Genomic DNA, 21,882 nt, shown 5'->3' with positions numbered 1-21,882 from the left:
GGTGATTATGGTGAATTACAAATGATATATGACTATTAGTTAATGCACTACTACATATTTCAGTTCTCAAAAGTGTGAAGTTTATAACTTTACTTTGTCCCATAATGCTGTTGTATATTAGGCCGACAGTATCTTATTGAACATTTTGTGTCACTTTTATTAGTTTTAGTGGTTGTGGAAGTAGTGACTAGTTGTAATGATTAGTGTTCAGTTTAATTATGGTTAATTATTAATTAATTTATTCAATAAAAAATGGTTATTCTTATGAATGATGCTTTGTGAATTAACACTTATGTTTTCATCCTACTGCCCCATATACAACATCAATAAATACTGAATAAAACAAATATAGTATTGAAATAATAGTGTTTACACTGATAAGAAAAGTACAATTTGACACACTTCACAAATGTAACAACAATTGCTGTCTTACAAACATGAGGTAGCTACAGTAAGACCCCATCTATTTTGATTCAAAATTGCACAATGATATAAGTATTTGGTGCAATTCCATGCATACAGTGGGCAACATGTATATGTTGTTAGGAAGACTATGAGCCATGCAATAAAAGAATGGTATAGAAAATGTATACCATATGTGACAAAATAGACATGAGTGCAGTGAATACAATAAACTATAGTGAGTACAACATAAGTGACTGTAAGATGATAACAAGAGACCCATAGGCTGTCATACAAGATTGTGGTGGGGGTCCACTTCCGAATCGTCCCCTAGACCCTACGCCCTATGCACTTGTGGAAATCCGAGAGTATTTCATTGGTATAGGAAACTTGGTGAAACTTCCAACTAGCCTATCAGAGGGCAAGGTGGAGTTATTTATATATGGCTAACATTTGTCAAATCCTCTCAGAGGTATAGGATCTAGGGGTCGGTTTAGGATTGGACAGGTGAGTGAGCCTTGTATTCCCTATGGGGCTGAAGACAATTCCTTATGACATGGGAGTGATGTAACACCCTGAGTTGAGTTGGAGGGGTGAGGATGTGAAGAGAGATGGAAGTGGTGGTTGTGGAGAGGTGAGGATGTGGAGAGAGGTGGAAGTGGTGGTTGTGGAGAGGTGGCTGTGGAGGGGTGAGGATGTGAAGAGAGGTGGAAGTGGTGGTTGTGGAGGGCTGAGGATGTGAAGAGAGGTGGAAGTGGTGGTTGTGGAGAGGTGGCTGTGGAGGGGTGAGGATGTGAAGAGAGGTGGAAGTGGTGGTTGTGGAGGGCTGAGGATGTGAAGAGAGGTGGAAGTGGTGGTTGTGGAGAGGTGAGGATGTGGAGAGAGGTGGAAGTGGTGGTTGTGGAGAGGTGGCTGTGGAGGGGTGAGGATGTGAAGAGAGGTGGAAGTGGTGGCTGTGGAGGGCTGAGGATGTGAAGAGAGGTGGAAGTGGTGGTTGTGGAGAGGTGGCTGTGGAGGGGTGAGGATGTGAAGAGAGGTGGAAGTGGTGGTTGTGGAGGGCTGAGGATGTGAAGAGAGGTGGAAGTGGTGGTTGTGGAGAGGTGGCTGTGGAGGGGTGAGGATGTGAAGAGAGGTGGAAGTGGTGGTTGTGGAGGGCTGAGGATGTGAAGAGAGGTGGAAGTGGTGGTTGTGGAGAGGTGGCTGTGGAGGGGTGAGGATGTGAAGAGAGGTAGAAGTGGTGGTTGTGGAGGGGTGAGGATGTGAAGAGAGGTGGAAGTGGTGGTTGTGGAGGGCTGAGGATGTGAAGAGAGGTGGAAGTGGTGGTTGTGGAGAGGTGGCTGTGGAGGGGTGAGGATGTGAAGAGAGATGGAAGTGGTGGTTGTGGAGGGGTGAGGATGTGAAGAGAGGTGGAAGTGGTGGTTGTGGAGGGCTGAAGGATGTGAAGAGAGGTGGAAGTGGTGGTTGTGGAGGGGTGAGGATGTGGAGAGAGATGGAAGTGGTGGTTGTGGAGAGGTGAGGATGTGGAGAGAGGTAGAAGTGGTGGTTGTGGAGAGGTGGCTGTGGAGGGGTGAGGATGTGAAGAGAGGTAGAAGTGGTGGTTGTGGAGGGTTGGGGGATGTGGGGGATTTGTGGATGGTTGGGGCGGTCTGTATCAAACAAACAGAAGCTATCTACCTTGCAAGTCAGCTTTCATCAATGAAACTTGATCAAGTCAGCGAAACAATAAGGAAAGGAAAAGGCAAAATATACCAGATGTTAGTAAAGCACTGAAATGTTGTCAGAGACTGTATTAACAGAGAGAAACAGACAGAGACAGGAGAAGATGGAGAGACGACAGAGAGACAAAGTAACAAACAAGTCAAGTAAGTCCTGTAGGAGGAAGCAGAAAGGAGAGAATGTGCTGAATGATTTAGCGAAACACCTTCATCGAGAAATAGCCTTGAATGAATTCAGAAATATAAAAGAGAGGAGAATAAAAGCAAGAGAATGTCTGGTCATCACAAGTGGATACGTTTTAATGGTTCTTTGAGGTGAAGGAAGTGGCGGAAATGTACTTTTAGTAGACATACAATCACATGTTCAGTAATGTATTATTGCTAAGTGATTGGATTGCTGTATATATAAAAGTACCACGTATGTAGAATGTATATGTAAAGTGTGATATGTAAACTGTATGTATATGTAGCAAAAAAGCTGCAGAAACAAAAACATATCTGTGTGTGCTCCGACGAGAGGTGGGGTGGGGGAGGTTTAATACTCAAATAAAATACAAACTATAACAATACAACAACATATATGTGTGTGCCCTGAAGAGAGGTGGGGTGGAGGAGGTTTAATACTCAAATAAAATACAAACTATAACAATACAACAACATATATGTGTGTGCCCTGAAGAGAGGTGGGGTGGGGGAGGTTTAATACTCAAATAAAATACAAACTATAACAATACAACAACATATATGTGTGTGCCCTGAAGAGAGGTGGGGTGGAGGAGGTTTAATACTCAAATAAAATACAAACTATAACAATACAACAACATATATGTGTGTGCCCTGAAGAGAGGTGGGGTGGAGGAGGTTTAATACTCAAATAAAATACAAACTATAACAATACAACAACATATATGTGTGTGCCCTGAAGAGAGGTGGGGTGGGGGAGGTTTAATACTCAAATAAAATACAAACTATAACAATACAACAACATATATGTGTGTGCCCTGAAGAGAGGTGGGGTGGAGGAGGTTTAATACTCAAATAAAATACAAACTATAACAATACAACAACATATATGTGTGTGCCCTGAAGAGAGGTGGGGTGGTGGAGGTTTAATACTCAAATAAAATACAAACTATAACAATACAACAACATATATGTGTGTGCCCTGAAGAGAGGTGGGGTGGGGGAGGTTTAATACTCAAATAAAATACAAACTATAACAATACAACAACATATATGTGTGTGCCCTGAAGAGAGGTGGGGTGGAGGAGGTTTAATACTCAAATAAAATACAAACTATAACAATACAACAACATATATGTGTGTGCCCTGAAGAGAGGTGGGGTGGTGGAGGTTTAATACTCAAATAAAATACAAACTATAACAATACAACAACATATATGTGTGTGCTCCGAAGAGAGGTGGGGTGGGGGAGGTTTAATACTCAAATAAAATACAAACTATAACAATACAACAACATATATGTGTGTGCCCTGAAGAGAGGTGGGGTGGAGGAGGTTTAATACTCAAATAAAATACAAACTATAACAATACAACAACATATATGTGTGTGCCCTGAAGAGAGGTGGGGTGGGGGAGGTTTAATACTCAAATAAAATACAAACTATAACAATACAACAACATATATGTGTGTGCCCTGAAGAGAGGTGGGGTGGGGGAGGTTTAATACTCAAATAAAATACAAACTATAACAATACAACAACTGGAAATCACATACTGTCCTTTCTTGTTTTATTTCTTTACTTACCTATTGTTCACCTAATACCTTTTTTCCCCTATTGGTTAGAGCCTGTAAGTAAGCATTTGACTCTAAGGTCTACACCTGTTCTATTAGGCACACGTGACAAATACACTTGATTTGATTTAGTCATTCAGACCTACACGGAGTTGTTCCACTATGTGTCTATTGTGTATCTTCCTTTGGAAGCTTGAATAACTGTATTATCCCGTACTCTGCTGCAGACAAGTATAACTGTTGGGTCTAATCCAGAATGCAGATAGGTTAAAACCGGATTCCAGCCGGTGTCTAGTCCACAAGCCACCACCGGCTAAATCTATAATGTTAAAATGCCTATTTACTATGTTCCATCTGACTGTGCAATCCACTGTCTCATCAGCCCAGCCAGGAAATTTATAAACTTGATCTTCACTATAAAATGCATCTAGACATTTTCTCACATTTCTTTTAGACAAGCATTTAATTTACAACAGCGGGAGATTTGTATAAACCTTGTTGTTTGTCTCTCCAACATTTGCAACATTGTTTCAATATTCTAAATCGATCTCCAGATGTCCCATAGTAATGAACGTGTCGGGATTCGAGATGAGAGACAGGAAGGCAGCATTTCTCTGCCTGTCGAAATCATGAATCAGCATCATTTTTATGGATATATGCAAAGAACTAGCATTAGAAAACAGGTCAAACGGAACGAAGTGCAGCTAGTTTGCGGTCTTTATAGCTTCAGTTTGAAGTGAGTGTGTTAGCTGTGTTGTTGGCTAGCTCCTCTGAACAAGTGTCCTGATGAGAGAGCACATTTTCTACGCCAGGCGAAATTGCGCATCGTTAGCTCATCGCTATGGATGTATACAAATAAATGTCACTAGAAAACAGATTAAACAAATGCATCTACTTTGCTGTTATTCTGTCTGCACTGTTTGAAATGACTGTAAGTTATTTAGCTGTAATTGGTGAGCTAGCAAGCAAGGGATAAGAACGTTGCCAGCCAGTATGGCAATGGACCATTTAGAACACATGACTAGGTCGTGTCCATAGACAAAGAACAAAAAGACTGAACAAATGGGTCGCGTCTCTGGCAACCGAACCAATAGAACGGACGACCAGCCGGCTTGGGTAGCAACCTTGGATTTGTGTGTCGGGACTATATCTTGTAGAAGGATGAAATAGTAAGTAAATTATTCAAAATAACGTTTTTAATGAAAATATGTAAATCATTGTTTGAATATGTTCGCAACCCGGTTTGCCAACAGCACCTATTTCAATATAACGTCCAAACACCGGCTTCTCAGGTATTTTCACTTAATTATGTATTATCCTGTACTCTGCTGCAGAATATTATACCTGTATTATTATTATCTGCTGCAGAATATTATACCTGTATTATTATTATCTGCTGCAGAATATTATACCTGTATTATTATTATCTGCTGCAGAATATTATACCTGTATTATTATTATCTGCTGCAGAATATTATACCTGTATTATCCTGTACTCTGCTGCAGAATATTATACCTGTATTATCCTGTACTCTGCTGCAGAATATTATACCTGTATTATCCTGTACTCTGCTGCAGAATATTATACCTGTATTATCCTGTACTCTGCTGCAGAATATTATACCTGTATTATCCTGTACTCTGCTGCAGAATATTATACCTGTATTATCCTGTACTCTGCTGCAGAATATTATACCTGTATTATCCTGTACTCTGCTGCAGAATATTATACCTGTATTATCCTGTACTCTGTTGCAGAATATTATACCTGTATTATCCTGTACTCTGCTGCAGAATATTATACCTGTATTATCCTGTACTCTGCTGCAGAATATTATACCTGTATTATCCTGTACTCTGCTGCAGAATATTATACCTGTATTATCCTGTACTCTGCTGCAGAATATTATACCTGTATTATCCTGTACTCTGCTGCAGAATATTATACCTGTATTATCCTGTACTCTGTTGCAGAATATTATACCTGTATTATCCTGTAGTCTGCTGCAGAATATTATACCTGTATTATCCTGTACTCTGCTGCAGAATATTATACCTGAATATTATACCTGTATTACTCTGCTGCAGAATATTATACCTGTATTATCCTGTACTCTGCTGCAGAATATTATACCTGTATTATCCTGTACTCTGCTGCAGAATATTATACCTGTATTATCCTGTACTCTGCTACAGAATATTATACCTGTATTATCCTGTACTCTGCTGCAGAATATTATACCTGTATTATCCTGTACTCTGCTGCAGAATATTATACCTGTATTATCCTGTACTCTGCTACAGAATATTATACCTGTATTATCCTGTACTCTGCTGCAGAATATTATACCTGTATTATCCTGTAGTCTGCTGCAGAATATTATACCTGTATTATCCTGTACTCTGCTGCAGAATATTATACCTGTATTATTATTATCTGCTACAGAATATTATACCTGTATTATCCTGTACTCTGCTGCAGAATATTATACCTGTATTATCCTGTACTCTGTTATTATCTGCTGCAGTTCTGTGGAACAGTTTCCTAAGCTACCCGAGTTTACTGGGTACAAAAAAACAACGATGACGTCCTTACATACATAGAAAAATAGAACAGGGAAAGAGTGGAGTAGGATGATATTTTGAAATGTGAAATGAAAACCAAAGTGAGAAGGACGTTGACAAATACATCAAATATTGACTTTGAAAGTGGTGCAAACACAATGCTAACACTGTGTCCCAAATGGCACCATATTCACTATATAGTGTAATACATTTTACCAGAGCCTTATGGGGCCTGATCAAATGTAGAATACTATACAGGGGTTAGGGAGTTATTTGGAATGCAGACGAAGGTCAAATTATATTCATTTATGCAACAAAATTCTCATCCATAATTCAAGAGGATTGCTCCTGGCAAACACTCAGACTAAGCATGCAAGGAACACAGTGTGTGTGTGTGTGTGTGTGTGTGTGTGTGTGTGTGTGTGTGTGTGTGTGTGTGTGTGTGTGTGTGTGTGTGTGTGTGTGTGTGTGTGTGTGTGTGTGTGTGTGTGTGGAGCAGGGCAGTAGAATGGGATAACACTAACAATAGAAATGTTGTTAGCGACAGTAATCTGATTATCCTGTAGCCAAAAGAATCCGAACTGACGAGGGTAGAGGACTGGCAGCTTCTGACGTATTCTAACAGCCTACCAACATACTTGATGGATGTTAACATGGTAGATGATGTGCCAAAGGGTGTTGATATTGTTGCCTCGGTGTGTGGGTCGGGGTACATGACCGTGTTGGTGTCTTTGTGCGTGTGGTGGGGGGGTACATGACCGTGTTGGTGTCTCTGTGTGTGTGTGGCGGGGGCGTACAGGTGAGCAGACACCTGGACTGTGGACAAACAGGAAAAAGTGTTCACATCATTGAGAAGTACATGAAAGGTCTCTTAATGAGTTAGGTGAGAGGATGATGGGAAAGAGCATGAAGCCGTGAAGAAAGGCCAGAAGTAACAGCATCAGCGGAAGTGTGTTTCTGGTGTGTGGAAAGAAAATGGTTCTTTCATAGCCACTTCAATTGAGAAAGTTTGTTGATATGACCATCTGTAGATTATCTACATCCAAATGTGTGACCAAAATATATTCCCCTTTAGAAGGCTGGAGGATTTTAGAATGTGGAATACACTTTATTTCAGGCAAGTTATTGTCTACGTTTCCTCAATTTGTAACCAGCAAAGATGCCTTGCAGAAGTCTTAGAGGAGAAATCCCCGATGTCAAATCAAATTGCAAAAAACCCTCAAGTTGTTTGTCTGTATTTTATAACCATGTGTGGTCCAGGGCACAGAAAATAAACATGACTGAAAGGAAAACATTCACAATGTCCCAGTAACAACAACTTTGACTATGATTTGATTTGACTATTATCAAATCACTTAATGTTATCAATTAATTTCCACCCGGAACAGAAAGAAGAGGACGGGCCACCCTAGTGTGTGTGTGTGTGTGTGTTTACCTTCACAGCCTCTCTCTATCTGGCCCACACATGCCAGGGCGTCCGACATCAGGTCCGGGAGGCGTCCGTTCAGGTCCACCGATGCTAAGCAACCCTGGAAGCCCTCCTTGGCGTGCACCAGCTTGGGAAGCTCCTTGTATGTCTCTTTGGCCACGCCACCAATATACAGGTCACCTGTGAAGGACAGGGTAGGAAAAATATGAAGGATAGTGGTCTGTCAAGGAATCCAATCTCCAAGCAAGCAGCAGATAGGCAACAGTGGTGCTCTCTCACTGAAGCCTTATACTTTTCATAGGAATGAAGAGGATTAAGTAAGTACATAGGAGGGGGCATACGAATGGACAGGAAGGGTTAATATATCACTGATGAGGTGATAACTGGTGTCTATTATACAACCAGCATTACTTCTACTATTCAGAATGACAACGGTAAAGAACAGAAATATTGATGCGTTGCTGTTCAGTAGAACACAGCGAACTAGTGTGGAATCACTGACCCCTGGTGGAGAATAATAGCTACTGATATAAACTGTACACACTGTACAGGCACAGTGCTATGTTTACATATATATATATATATATATATATATATATATATATATATATATATATATATATATATATATATATATATATATATATATATATATATATATATATATATATTATATAATATATAATATATATCTTTATCCGGGAACAGAGGCATACTTTAAGGCATATTCTCTCAGTTCTAGACTAGAAACATAGCACTGTGCCTGTACAGTATATAGTGATGGGCCTTGTGATACAGTAGTTCCATTGATAGATAACTTCACAGTTCAATGTAACATTGATTTTACTCTCCTCTGATCTTCTTTAAAAAACATCCACTAACCCTGTCAAACAGCAGACCAGTAACAGTCAATTGGCTCCTCTGAGACACTGTACCCCAACGCAATAACAATAGTGCCACCCTCCGTCAGAGTATAAAGTATGTTGAGAACATAAACCCCTAGCCCCAGAAAGCCTACCCTTCAGGTCCAGGTTCTTGGCTCCCATGGTGGTCTGGGTGGTGATCTTGGTGTCGATCTTGACGGTGTGGAGGTTGTTAGTGTCTCGTGAGATCATGACGTTGTGCCAGTGGTTGTCATTCAGGGGCTTGTTGGAGTTGCCCTTGATCAGGTGAGCTCCGTTCCCCAGGTCTGATACGTAGTGCAGGTAGCTGGAAAAAGGCATTCACATGAATAATGATGCAGACACACTTGCGCACACACACTCTAAAATAACAAACACACACAACCCGCCCAATCCTTCAATATGAATGACTAACCTACAGTATGTCTTGACAACCTACCCCTTGACCAGCTCGACCACGATGAAGTCGTTTCCATCCCCGCTGTTGAACAGTATGAGTCCATCTGACGAGGTGGTCTTGAACTGGAAGAACAGGTGCATAGAGTAGTAGGCCTGCAGGGTGGTCAGAGCCAAATAGCTCGACCGGGACTTGAACGTGACCGGATCAGCAATAATGTTCTTGAAGCCGATCATAGCGTTGAGCTCGCAGTAGTCAATGTCACCGTTCTTACACAGGTCTACAGGGAAAATAGAATAGATACTGTAAGTAGATTTTTTTGTCTCATACACACCTCTGGGGTTAAGGGCACAACATTATTAGTATTAATGGTCCGACACAAGAAAACCTCCAGTAGCCAGTTCAGTCCCACTTTTTCCAACACCCAGCCCAGGACATGGACCGTTGACATTCCAGTTACTGGTCCACCTCCCTAACCTCTGGGCTACCTACCTATATAGGCCATGCCGTTGAAGGAGAGGCTCTGGAGGTGGCCTATGAAGTTGGAAGGCACCATGGACATGAATCGTTTCTCCGTCACGATACCCGTCTCAATGTTGTGAAACTCCAACTGGGTGTGGTCACCTGCCATTTGACCTTTTGATTGACAGAAGGGTGGGTGAGAGGGGGGAGACATGGGTGGAGGGAGGTCATTCATGTCTCCAGCAGGACACATGCCACTCTCACCTCCTAAAGGTCTGGAGCCACACTTCTCCACTAGTAGAAAGGTACGTGAAATACAATGGGGTTATACACACAGGGCCGGCTTCTCAACACAGATTAAGACTAATCCTGTACTACAAAGCATGTACAATGGAGAATATTCATTGAAATGTCTTTCTAGTCCAAGACTAGTTTTAATCTCTGTCTGGGAAACTAGCCCCAAAATGATCAATTGTATATCAGACATTATGGACTAGATCCAACTTTGTCTGATCTAGTCCATAGTCAAACTGTGTGTCTTACCTACAAGGGGCCCAAGGACTGTCCTGAAAAGTATCACACTCATATAAAACATAGACATTGAATTAGAGAGAGGGAGGTTGTACCTTCTACAGGTTGAAGATCATCTACGGTGAGTTTCAAACTCTTTCCCCTCCTGAACACACGCACCGTGTGCCACTCGTTATCATTCAGGTTCTGACCAGCAAATATGGTCTCTGGACCCTTGCCTGTAGGACAGCCCAAACACTGGTTAACACACACACACCTCGAGATGGGGAGAAGAGACACCAGAGTTAGTGCAGTGACAGGGTGTGATTGGGAGAAGGGGGTGGGGGGTAAAGAGAGAGAGAGAGAGAGGACGGAGTAAAATAATACTTATAAAACAGAACATATTTCATATCCCACACAACACCACCTCAGGTTGTCTCACGTCATTAGGTGTAACAACACCTCATCTACCTAATCGCAGAAATCACAGGACACTGTTTTGAATTGGATACCCATTTTAGTCATTGTTTTTTTCTATGAGTGTGCGATTAATAACAATGTCACTAGGTGGCAGTAAAGCTCCACCACAATGCTGCATGGCTTGGCGATACATACAGGTAAGACAGAGAGAAACAAACTTCATCTTGATTAGTTTAACGGTAAATGGCATTTCAAACCTTATTCTGCTGTGTCTGACCTCAATAAAATTAATTGTAAATAATGATGTTGAGGAAAAAATAATAGTGATCACGAAAAACACCTCACTCAATCAGACGAATTGTAAATAATGATGTTGGGAAACAACAAAAAAATCATAACCATGAAGTGAACATAATTCAAGGTGCTAGTTAGAGCACTGTAACTGTGAGGCAGGGAGAGAAGTGTCTTGTTAATGAATAGAAGCCGGACAGTACGCTGCCAGGAGGAAATAAGGACTGTGATTTTTTTGAAGAGGGATTTACTGACATTTACTCCTGTTGCACCCTTGACAACTACTGTGATTATTATTACTTGACCATGCTGGTCATTTATGAACATTTGAACATCTTGGCCACGTTCTGTTATAATCTCCACCCAGCACAGCCAGAAGAGGACTGGCCACCCCTCAGAGCCTGATTCCTCTTAAGGTTTCTTCCTAGGTTTTTTCCTAGCCACTGTGCTTCTACACCTGCATTGCTTGCTGTTTGGGGTTTTAGGCTGGGTTTCTGTACAGCACTTTGAGACATCAGCTGATGTAAGAAGGGCTATATAAATACATTTGATTTGATGTCATAGCTGCATAATGTCTAACTGTGGGGAAAAAAAGAAAACCGCCCAATGGTGTTACCAGAAAGAACCTTCCAGGGGATTCTCTAAAGAGGGACATCTAACTGAGTACATGACATTATGGCTAATGGCGAGGCAACTGTGCCTTGAAGAACAAGTGATGTGTTAAAACAACTGATGTTGCCAGCAAGCCTACCAGAGGTTTGGCATCCCATTCAATGCCTAAGTCTGATATTTTTACAACATAGTGACTACCTCACTATATAACTTTTTTAGTAGTAATATATTTTTTTTAACTAACACTTGTGTCTTGTCTTTTCCTAGTAGCACTGACTTCGTTGATAGCTACTTTATTGAGGAGAAAAGTACTTACTATGACTGTGATATGTGGTTGTTCTACCTGGCTATCTGAAGATGAATGCACTAACTGTAAGAGTGTCTGCTAAATTACTCAAATGTAAATGTATGTAATGCTCTTTTTTAAATAATGAGAGCTTCTGGTGAGTAAGAACTCCAATGTAGTTATATAGGGAAAATACTATGGAAGCTTGTGGTTTTATATTTAAATATGTAGTTTGGACCAAGTGAAGACACTGCATTGCATTCCCACTTCATGAATTATGAATTAAAAACCATTAAGGAGGAAAGACAGTTCCCGTAGTAGAATATGTCCTACTGAGGGCTGAGGAGAACAAAGCCTTATCTCCCCTAACTCATCACCAGGAACCCAGTGAGGACACTGGACTACGTCTTATGGCAAGTCAGCACGTTACCAGATAATGGATGTGAAGAGAAAGGAAAATGTCTTTGTGACTATGTCTCATTTCCTTCATTTAAGAGTTTCAGAGTATATACACTAAATGTATTTGATGTACACTAAATAAATAAACACACACACACACACACACACACACACACACGCACATACACACACACAATCAACATGCTCAAAGTCAGAGCTGGAATCACAGTCAGTGTATTTTAAATGATCTCCTTCCATCTGGCACAATATGAATCACTCCTCTCCTCAACAGAAGACAATAAGATTGAATCAAACAGAAGACAATAAGCTTGTGCAGGATCAGAATCAGAGGCTGGAGTAGATCCAGTTGGAACACCGATCATTCATTCTCATAAAGCCACACTGTTTCAGATTCAGTGTCCCAACATTGGGCAATTTGATGCAATGAGATATCTTACATGACCTTCGACCCAAGACATTTACAAGGAACATATATCCTCCTGAAACATCTCCCCCTCTTTTTCCTAAATGTTTTCTCTCCTCTTCCAATTCTCTTGGCCACAAGGACAGAGGAATGCAAGGCAAAGCTCAATCCATCCTTTCAAGTGCCCGAACTCCATCCCTCCATCCCATTATTCCATATATCGCTCCCTCTCCCTCTCCCTCACTCCTAATCCCATTCTCCAGGAGCCTGGTTTCTATCCTCCCCGGCCCTGGTGGGGTGTTTAGTGCTTACAAAGCAAAACGGCGCCTCTGAGATTGAGTATAATATCCTAGTGCTCCGGCTGCCTGTGATTTGCATACACATTGAGGCGTTCAGGCTTTGAAGATTGCAGAGAAAGAGGAAAGGAAATAAATAGCTGTAAAAGGGTTGACTGGGATGAACCTGGTCCCCATTAGGGTTGTGCTGAATGGCGGGAACCCGGTAACCAAGATTTACTGGGATTTAACGCCCAAAACCACTCACTTTTCCCGGGATAAATAACTGCGAGAAACCGGTAAATTATAATAAATGATTTATATGAACAGAATGAACAGCATGGTGTAAAATGGAACTGTTAAATGATATGCAATGTCTAAATCAGGCTTCTCTACGGCCTCTGCATGATGAATCAAAGCTCAGGGTGGGGGACAGACAGCCCATCTCAGTACAGAGTGCAGTTCACAGTGCATGTAGATCTCATCATGGTAATGTTTTTTTCTTGTGGCAGGTATTTTTATTTATTTATTTGACCTTTATTTAACCAGGTAGGCAAGTTGAGAACAAGTTCTCATTTACAATTGTGACAGGTAGGCCTACATTTGCTGCGGCATAGCCTTTGATACAGTAATATAAAGACCAAATGTGTAACTAATTTACCCATCTCCTTCTGGCTTTCGGGAGCCACCTTCTTTTTTTATTGTAAAGAGTCATTAATTTTTCATTGCAGCTGTACAGTGTTAAAACAGCTTACCACTCGGTTATCATTGCTTAAAATCGTTGTTCGCAGTCTTTCTCTCTCTGCATAAACTCCCATTCACAAAATAGATAACCCTGTTCTAGATTGATATATGGCAATATACAGGCCTATCCTATCTTTTCCAGGTAATACATGCAATGCTGTATTAACATTATGCCTTATATTTAGCTAATTAATGATGGGTTATGCATAATAAGCTTCTAACTTGAAGTCTCTGTCTCTTGCACAATACCCACACACCTGTGCTACGCTGGCCTCTCCTTAAAAAAAGGCTCCTTAGCTCTTGGAATCCCATGCAGCAAACGCTAGACTAGAATTGCTTGCTGGACATCATTTTCTTTGCATTTCTTATACCAGTAGACTATTCAAAGAGGGACGCAAGCTATTTTTTGTTGAATGTTAAATACAGCAGCCAATAGAACTCACGGGTAGTTTGAAAGAAGAGCGAGATCACGATGGTGGTAGGCTATAGCAGTAATTTATTCAGCCCCATAACCATTAAATCTTCATGAAGAGAAGTGAAAGCCTTCTGCAGCTAATTGTAGTCCTATATTATTCAAGGATGTCATTAGAACGATGAAAGTAAGGACAATGAAACTGTTGAAGGCATGGAAGGAATGAAGCAACAATAGAGAGAGGAAGAAGAGATAGTAATAACATCAGGGGAAATATTATGAAAAGTAGGCTATACAGTATATGAGTCAGCCTACTAGTTATACAAAGATGCCCTATTATATTTAAATAATAAAACATGTTTTGTTTGCCTATACCGGTAACTTTGTAGGCAGCATGTGCTGCACCAGAATCGCAGGTTCTCATCTGCTTTATCATGGTTTGAACGATATGCGTAATTCCTGTCAATATAATAGAGTTAAGTGGAGGCTGCTGTGGGGAGAACTGCTCATAATAATTAGAGGGAATGGAGTATAATGAATGAAATGGTATCAAACCAATGAAAAACCATGTTACTCCAATCCAGCCATTATTATGAGCAGTTCTCCCCTCAGCAGCCTCCACTGATATAGTACAATACAGTACAGTAATACAGTTCACAATTAAAAAGATTAGCCTACTGGAGCTAGTTTAATGTATTTACCCAAGAGAGCATATAGCTCGCTACATCTATGGGCTTTTATGTTTTTCTGTCCCGTGTAATGTGCAGTAGCTTATATCATGTATTTGGATAATGACACAATCATTTGGGCTTTTTGGGGCATGGGATCATTCAATGTATTTTAATATATGCCTCATCAATGAGTGTTTTCCGTCTCTGTATAAGTACGTGTGTGTGTGTGTGTGTGTGTGTGTGTGTGTGTGTGTGTGTGTGTGTGTGTGTGTGTGTGTGTGTGTGTGTGTGTGTGTGTGTGTGTGTGTGTGTGTGTGTGTGTGTGTGTGTGTGTGTGTGTGTGTGTGCATGCATTCATGTGTGTGTGCCTGGGCATGCGTGCGTTCATGCGTGTGTGTGTGCACATTCGTGCATGTGTGTGTGTGCGCGTGGAGAGCAAATTAGATGCAGTCTGGTTTCCTTCCATGGAGATGTGACCCATATGAGCTCCAGGTCTCTCTTAACCTGTCTCCAGCGGAATGTGCACACCCCCCCGTAACAGCTACACACACACACACACACACACACACACAACTAGTCAGCTTCTGCTAAGTTACTGGTGATTACATCATCCTACAGATACCAAGTTGTAACAAATCAATACTACAACAACTAAACACAAACCAAACAAAAAAAGCCAATCTGTGTGTGTGTGTGTGTGTATGTATTTTTAGCTTGTCGTCAGTCAGTGCATGTTAACAGTGTTTAAGTTGAAGTGGCAGCGGTTTCTTCGGGCAGAGCTGAGGACGCCCGAGGGAAGGGAGCCGAAGACCCCTAATTGACAGTGATGTGTTTTTTGAGTCTGTGCTGTGTGTGTTTTTTCTTTGAGTCTGTTCTGAACATGTCATTCTTCCACAAAACCGAACCAAGATGCCGCAAACTGACAACACTAATTAACGCAATAAATAATTAAGTGGTTTAAAAAATAATAAGGAGTGAAAAAAGAAAGACCTGGTAAAAAATGGAAAAACAATCCTTGGAAGTGGAACGGTTACTCTATCCAAGTAGAAGATGGTAAGTGAATGTAGCTAGAACAGAGTTGTAAAGCTGCATTGGTGTTTGGTGCTTTTCTTTTCAGGAATGGAAATTAAACATTTTCCTCAGACCCAATTAGGCGCAAGGAGCCTCTTTCTCTCCTTCACTTTTTTCTTTATTTTATTCTTGAGGATGAATATCTACTTCCATTCGTGCATTCCCAAACGCTGGCATCACACAGTCATGTCTCACATCATTTCTGAATATTGTGTGCCAAACACAGACACGCATGGCTTATTTCTGAAGTCAACGTGCCAGTCAACAGTGGTCGTGCCAAACGAGCTTCAGTGACTCTTGCTATTCAGGTGGCAATCATTTGATCTAAGTGCCTCAGGCTGCGTTTACACAGGCAGCACAATTATGATATTTTGCCAAATGATTGGTAAAATAATTGATTTCATTGTTGAAAAGACAAATAATTGGGCAAAAGATCAGAATTGGACTGCCTGTGTAAACACAGACTTAGAGTTTTAAATCAAAGTATGTTTACTTATAAAGCAGCAAACAGTTTTTATCACATAACCATACAACCCTTCTGTTCTAGCTACACAAAACAAACACTGGGAAATATGTGTGCATCAATGAGAGAGAGAAAGAGAGAGAGAGAGAGAGAGAGAGAGAGAGAGAGAGAGAGAGAGAGAGAGAGAGAGAGAGAGAGAGAGAGAGAGAGAGAGAGAGAGAGAGAACAAGAACTTTGAAGCGGCCATCAGCAGCTGAAACAATAACAATCCATCCCCGCCCCTGTTTTGGTAAAAAGCTGAGGGATAAGGCTGGCGAAATGTAATCACTCTCCAATTTATAGACTCATAGACACAGCTGTAGACGCAAAGACTGACCATCCACAATTATAGATTATAGTTATAGTTTGAACCATGTTTTGAAGTGTGTTTGTTTACACTTACTTTGTTACCAAACATTGGAGTAAAACAAGGTTATACTTTTGGTTCTGATGGGGTACGACAGTTGAACTAAGCTCATGAGTCATTTATAAGTTATATTTTTCAAGAATCAATGGATATATATCATTTATTTATAAGACCAAAAATGGATGTAACAACTGCTGATTGCCGCTTTAAATGCATCAAAAAAATGATTTACTAAAGAATATATCTCCACTACCCATTTCCTTTTCTGCTTTTGTGTATGTATGTGAACATTTTTTTTTTTAGATTAGCTACCTACACAGAGACATGGCACTAGATCCACGTGCTGTATTTGAAATAAAGACAATCTATGGACTGATTTGTTTAGTGATGGGAATGTATTGGTATGTACAAGAATACATATGTGTGGAAGGCACTACAGGTGTGTTTGATGTTCAATGTTTGCAGAGATTATACTGTAGTTGTGATTCTACAAATTAGCACTGTGCTTAAGGACAGAGAGTGTATGGAATGTTGGAATGTTTACAATCAATTTGCATACACAATGTACAAAATGCATGCAGAAGTCTTAGTTGCATTAAATGCTATTTAGCATAGAAATAGGTATTAAAAATCACCATTGGAATTCATGGGTAATGCTATAGAATAGCCTAACTGTTGCTGCAAACCATTTATAATGTTAATTATTTTTGATGCCCCTATAACACAGACCTTGCTATGAAACCAGCCTCCAGATATAAATGAAAATGTACCCTATCAAATACTGCATCCATTCGTGTGACTCAGCCATACCTCCAGCCAGACTAAAAGGACTGGATGCAGAATGGATGAAGACAATCTGGATGGAGGAGACAGAACTTACTATGTTATGTTGTTGGGAGTGTGTTTCTCCATAACAGTGGAGGAGAGTCAGTGTGATGGAAGCGAAGGTAAACCCTAGAGATATAGTGTGCAGGCATCAGGCAGTACGGAGCACAGGAAAGAACAGCTCATCTTTTCTGACTCTTGAGGACTCTTCTTCCATCATTAATTCATCAATGTCCCTGAATTATAAATACAAGGACAAGGACAAGTTTCCTCCTAAAGTATTGCAATGTAGCCTCTGTAGCTCCACACTCATATACCCCCCTTCTCTCTCTTTCTCTGTCCCTCCCACCCTCTTTCCTAGCAGTCATATTCTCTCTTTCCCTACCCTATCCATTTCTCCATCCCTACCTCCCTCTCACCTCGCTCCATTCCACTACATCCCATATTCCTTCCTTCCTTCCCTCCCTCCCTCATTCCCTCCTGGCAGTCCTACTCTCTCCATCCCTTTCTCTCTGCTCTGTGAGGCAGGTTAATGAGAATAATAAAATCACACTCCGTATTTCCTCTTCGCTTTGAAAAGCCTCATCAATTTACCAGGCGCCAAGATAGACTGAGGGAAGAAAGAAGGGAATGACGAACAGAGAGAAAGGTGAAAATAAAATACAAGAAGAGAATGAAGAATGGAGAGAAAGGTAAAAAAATGAAATAAATAAATTGAAAACAAGGGAACGGGGGGAAATGATCCGTGGCTAAAATACCTCTGTTTCCAAGCATGCGTTTTATATCAGTCTGTTTGAATTTAGGAGTGTCATCAAGGCTGGTAATTAGAGACAACAGAGTGTGAAAAATCACTGTTGACTGCCATGTTGGGGGCTCCTCATTAATTCCAACCCATCCCTCCCTCTCCTTCCTATATCCCTCCATGCATCCTCTGGCTTCTCACTCCCTCTCCTTCCTCTATCCCTCCATGCATCCTCTGGCTTCTCCCTCCCTCTCCTTCCTCTATCCCTCCATGCATCCTCTGGCTTCTCCCTCCCTCTCCTTCCTATATCCCTCCATGCATCCTCTACCTTCTCCCACCCTCTCCTTCATCTATCCCTCCATGCATCCTCTGGCTTCTCCCTCCCTCTCCTTCCTCTATCCCTCCATGCATCATCTGGCTTCTCCCTCCCTCTCCTTCCTCTATCCCTCCATGCATCATCTGGCTTCTCCCTCCCTCTCCTTCCTCTATCCCTCCATGCATCCTCTACCTTCTCCCCCCCTCTCCTTCATCTATCCCTCCATGCATTTGCTGGCTTCTCCCTGTCCTTCCTCTATCCCTCCATGCATCCTCTGGCTTCTCCCTCTCCTTCCTCTATCCCTCCATGCATCATCTGGCTTCTCCCTCCCTCTCCTTCCTCTATCCCTCCATGCATCCTCTACCTTCTCCCACCCTCTCCTTCATCTATCCCTCCATGCATTCGCTGGCTTCTCCCTTCCTTCCTCTATCCCTCCATGCATCCATGCATCCTGGCTTCTCCCTCCCTCTCCTTCCTCTATCCCTCCATGCATCCCTCCATGCTCCTCTGGCTTCTCCCTCTCCTTCCTATATCCCTCCATGCATCCTCGGCCTTCTCCCTCCCTCTCCTTCCTCTATCCCTCCATGCATCCTCTGGCTTCTCCCTCTCCTTCCTATATCCCTCCATGCATCCTCTGGCTTCTCCCTCCCTCTCCTTCCTCTATCCCTCCATGCATCCTCTGCCTTCTCTCTCACTCTCCTTCCTCTATCCCTCCATGCATCCTCTGGCTTCTCCCTCTCCTTCATCTATCCCTCCATGCATCCTCTGCCTTCTCCCTCCCTCTCCTTCCTCTATCCCTCCATGCATCCTCTACCTTCTCCCACCCTCTCCTTCATCTATCCCTCCATGCATTCGCTGGCTTCTCCCTCTCCTTCCTCTATCCCTCCATGCATCCTCGGCCTTCTCCCTCCCTCTCCTTCCTCTATCCATCCATGCATCCTCTGACTTCTCTCACTCTCCTTCCTCTATCTACCCAATTAGACATCCTCTGGCTTCTCCCTCTCCTTCCTCTATCCCTCCATGCATCCTCTGGCTTCTCCCTCTCCTTCCTCTATCCCTCCATGCATCCTCTGCCTTCTCCCTCTCCTTCCTCTATCCCTCCATGCATCCTCTGGCTTCTCCCTCTCCTTCCTCTATCCCTCCATGCATCCTCTGGCTTCTCCCTCTCCTTCATCTATCCCTCCATGCATCCTCTGCCTTCTCCCTCTCCTTCCTCTATCCCTCCATGCATCCTCTGGCTTCTCCCTCTCCTTCCTCTATCCCTCCATGCATCCTCTGGCTTCTCCCTCTCCTTCCTCTATCCCTCCATGCATCCTCTGCCTTCTCCCTCCCTCTCCTTCCTCTATCCCTCCATGCATCCTCTACCTTATCCCTCCCTCTCCTTCCTCTATCCCTCCATGCATCATCAACCTTCTCCCTCCCTCTCCTTCCTCTATCCCTCCATTCACCCTCTACCTTCTCCCTCCCTCTCCTTCCTCTATCCCTCCATTCACCCTCTACCTTCTCCCTCCCTCTCCTTCCTCTATCCCTCCATTCACCCTCTACCTTCTCCCTCCCTCTCCTTCCTCTATCCCTCCATGCATCCGCCGCCTTCTTCCACCTTCTCCTTCCTATATCCCTCCATGCATCCTCTGGCTTCTCACTCCCTCTCCTTCCTCTATCCCTCCATGCATCCTCTGCCTTCTCTCTCACTCTCCTTCCTCTATCCCTCCATGCATCCTCTGGCTTCTCCCTCTCCTTCATCTATCCCTCCATGCATCCTCTGCCTTCTCCCTCCCTCTCCTTCCTCTATCCCTCCATGCATCCTCTACCTTCTCCCACCCTCTCCTTCATCTATCCCTCCATGCATTCGCTGGCTTCTCCCTCTCCTTCCTCTATCCCTCCATGCATCCTCGGCCTTCTCCCTCCCTCTCCTTCCTCTATCCATCCATGCATCCTCTGACTTCTCTCTCACTCTCCTTCCTCTATCTACCCAATTAGACATCCTCTGGCTTCTCCCTCTCCTTCCTCTATCCCTCCATGCATCCTCTGGCTTCTCCCTCTCCTTCCTCTATCCCTCCATGCATCCTCTGCCTTCTCCCTCTCCTTCCTCTATCCCTCCATGCATCCTCTGGCTTCTCCCTCTCCTTCCTCTATCCCTCCATGCATCCTCTGGCTTCTCCCTCTCCTTCATCTATCCCTCCATGCATCCTCTGCCTTCTCCCTCTCCTTCCTCTATCCCTCCATGCATCCTCTGGCTTCTCCCTCTCCTTCCTCTATCCCTCCATGCATCCTCTGGCTTCTCCCTCTCCTTCCTCTATCCCTCCATGCATCCTCTGCCTTCTCCCTCCCTCTCCTTCCTCTATCCCTCCATGCATCCTCTACCTTATCCCTCCCTCTCCTTCCTCTATCCCTCCATGCATCATCAACCTTCTCCCTCCCTCTCCTTCCTCTATCCCTCCATTCACCCTCTACCTTCTCCCTCCCTCTCCTTCCTCTATCCCTCCATTCACCCTCTACCTTCTCCCTCCCTCTCCTTCCTCTATCCCTCCATTCACCCTCTACCTTCTCCCTCCCTCTCCTTCCTCTATCCCTCCATGCATCCGCCGCCTTCTTCCACCTTCTCCTTCCTCTATCCCTCCATGCATCCTCTGGCTTCTCCCTCTCCTTCCTCTTTCCCTCCATGCATCATCTGCCTTCTCCCTCCCTCTCCTTCCTCTATCCCTCCATTCACCCTCTACCTTCTCCCTCCCTCTCCTTCCTCTATCCCTCCATGCATCCGCCGCCTTCTTCCACCTTCTCCTTCCTCTATCCCTCCATGCATCCTCTGGCTTCTCCCTCTCCTTCCTCTATCCCTCCATGCATCCTCTACCTTCTCCCTCCCTCTCCTTCCTCTATCCCTCCATGCATCCTCTACCTTCTCCCTCCCTCTCCTTCCTCTATCCCTCCATGCATCCTCTGCCCTCTCCCTCCCTCTCCTTCCTCTATCCCTCCATTCATCCGCCGCCTTCTTCAACCCCTTCTCCAGCAGTTAGTTTTCTGTAGGACAGCAGATACAGATTCACACTGCTTGACTGAGGCCCAGAACATACTATAATGCACAGTCCATTATCTCCCATGAAATGGTCTGTATGCTATGCACTGGTCTGTACTGGTCTATATCATACATAATATGTATATCCAAGGTATAGGAAATTGATTGGAATCATAATGGCAATGTGATTTTTTTCACCATTAGCTGTTGGGGAAAAAAAGAAGGAATATTGCACATCTTTCTCAAATTGGTCTGAAATCATAATGTAAAACATATGACATCTATATATCTTGTACCTAAATAGTCTACTTTCTGGCACACACATTTAGATCACATACATTCAGGTCACAATTTAAACAAACAACAAAATATAA

At 42.8% G+C, this 21,882-nt stretch overlaps 1 protein-coding gene across 18 annotated transcripts in view; it reads right to left on the bottom strand.

Moving 5' to 3' along the window:
- Positions 1 to 21,882, bottom strand: part of LOC135523501 (neurexin-1a) — a 608,692-nt gene that overhangs the window by 303,104 nt on the left and 283,706 nt on the right. For all 18 annotated transcript variants that reach the window (XM_064950217.1, XM_064950216.1, XM_064950219.1 and 15 more), the window contains 5 exons: positions 10,255 to 10,377; positions 9,659 to 9,802; positions 9,209 to 9,446; positions 8,886 to 9,076; positions 7,874 to 8,047 (listed from right to left, as the gene is read on the bottom strand). In XM_064950217.1, the coding sequence (XP_064806289.1) occupies positions 7,874 to 8,047; positions 8,886 to 9,076; positions 9,209 to 9,446; positions 9,659 to 9,802; positions 10,255 to 10,377 (870 nt within the window). The remainder of the gene's footprint in view (positions 1 to 7,873; positions 8,048 to 8,885; positions 9,077 to 9,208; positions 9,447 to 9,658; positions 9,803 to 10,254; positions 10,378 to 21,882) is intronic.

Source organism: Oncorhynchus masou, chromosome 31 (assembly GCF_036934945.1).
Source record: "Oncorhynchus masou masou isolate Uvic2021 chromosome 31, UVic_Omas_1.1, whole genome shotgun sequence".
NCBI lineage: Eukaryota > Metazoa > Chordata > Actinopteri > Salmoniformes > Salmonidae > Oncorhynchus > Oncorhynchus masou.
This window is presented reverse-complemented; position numbering and strand designations above follow the sequence as displayed.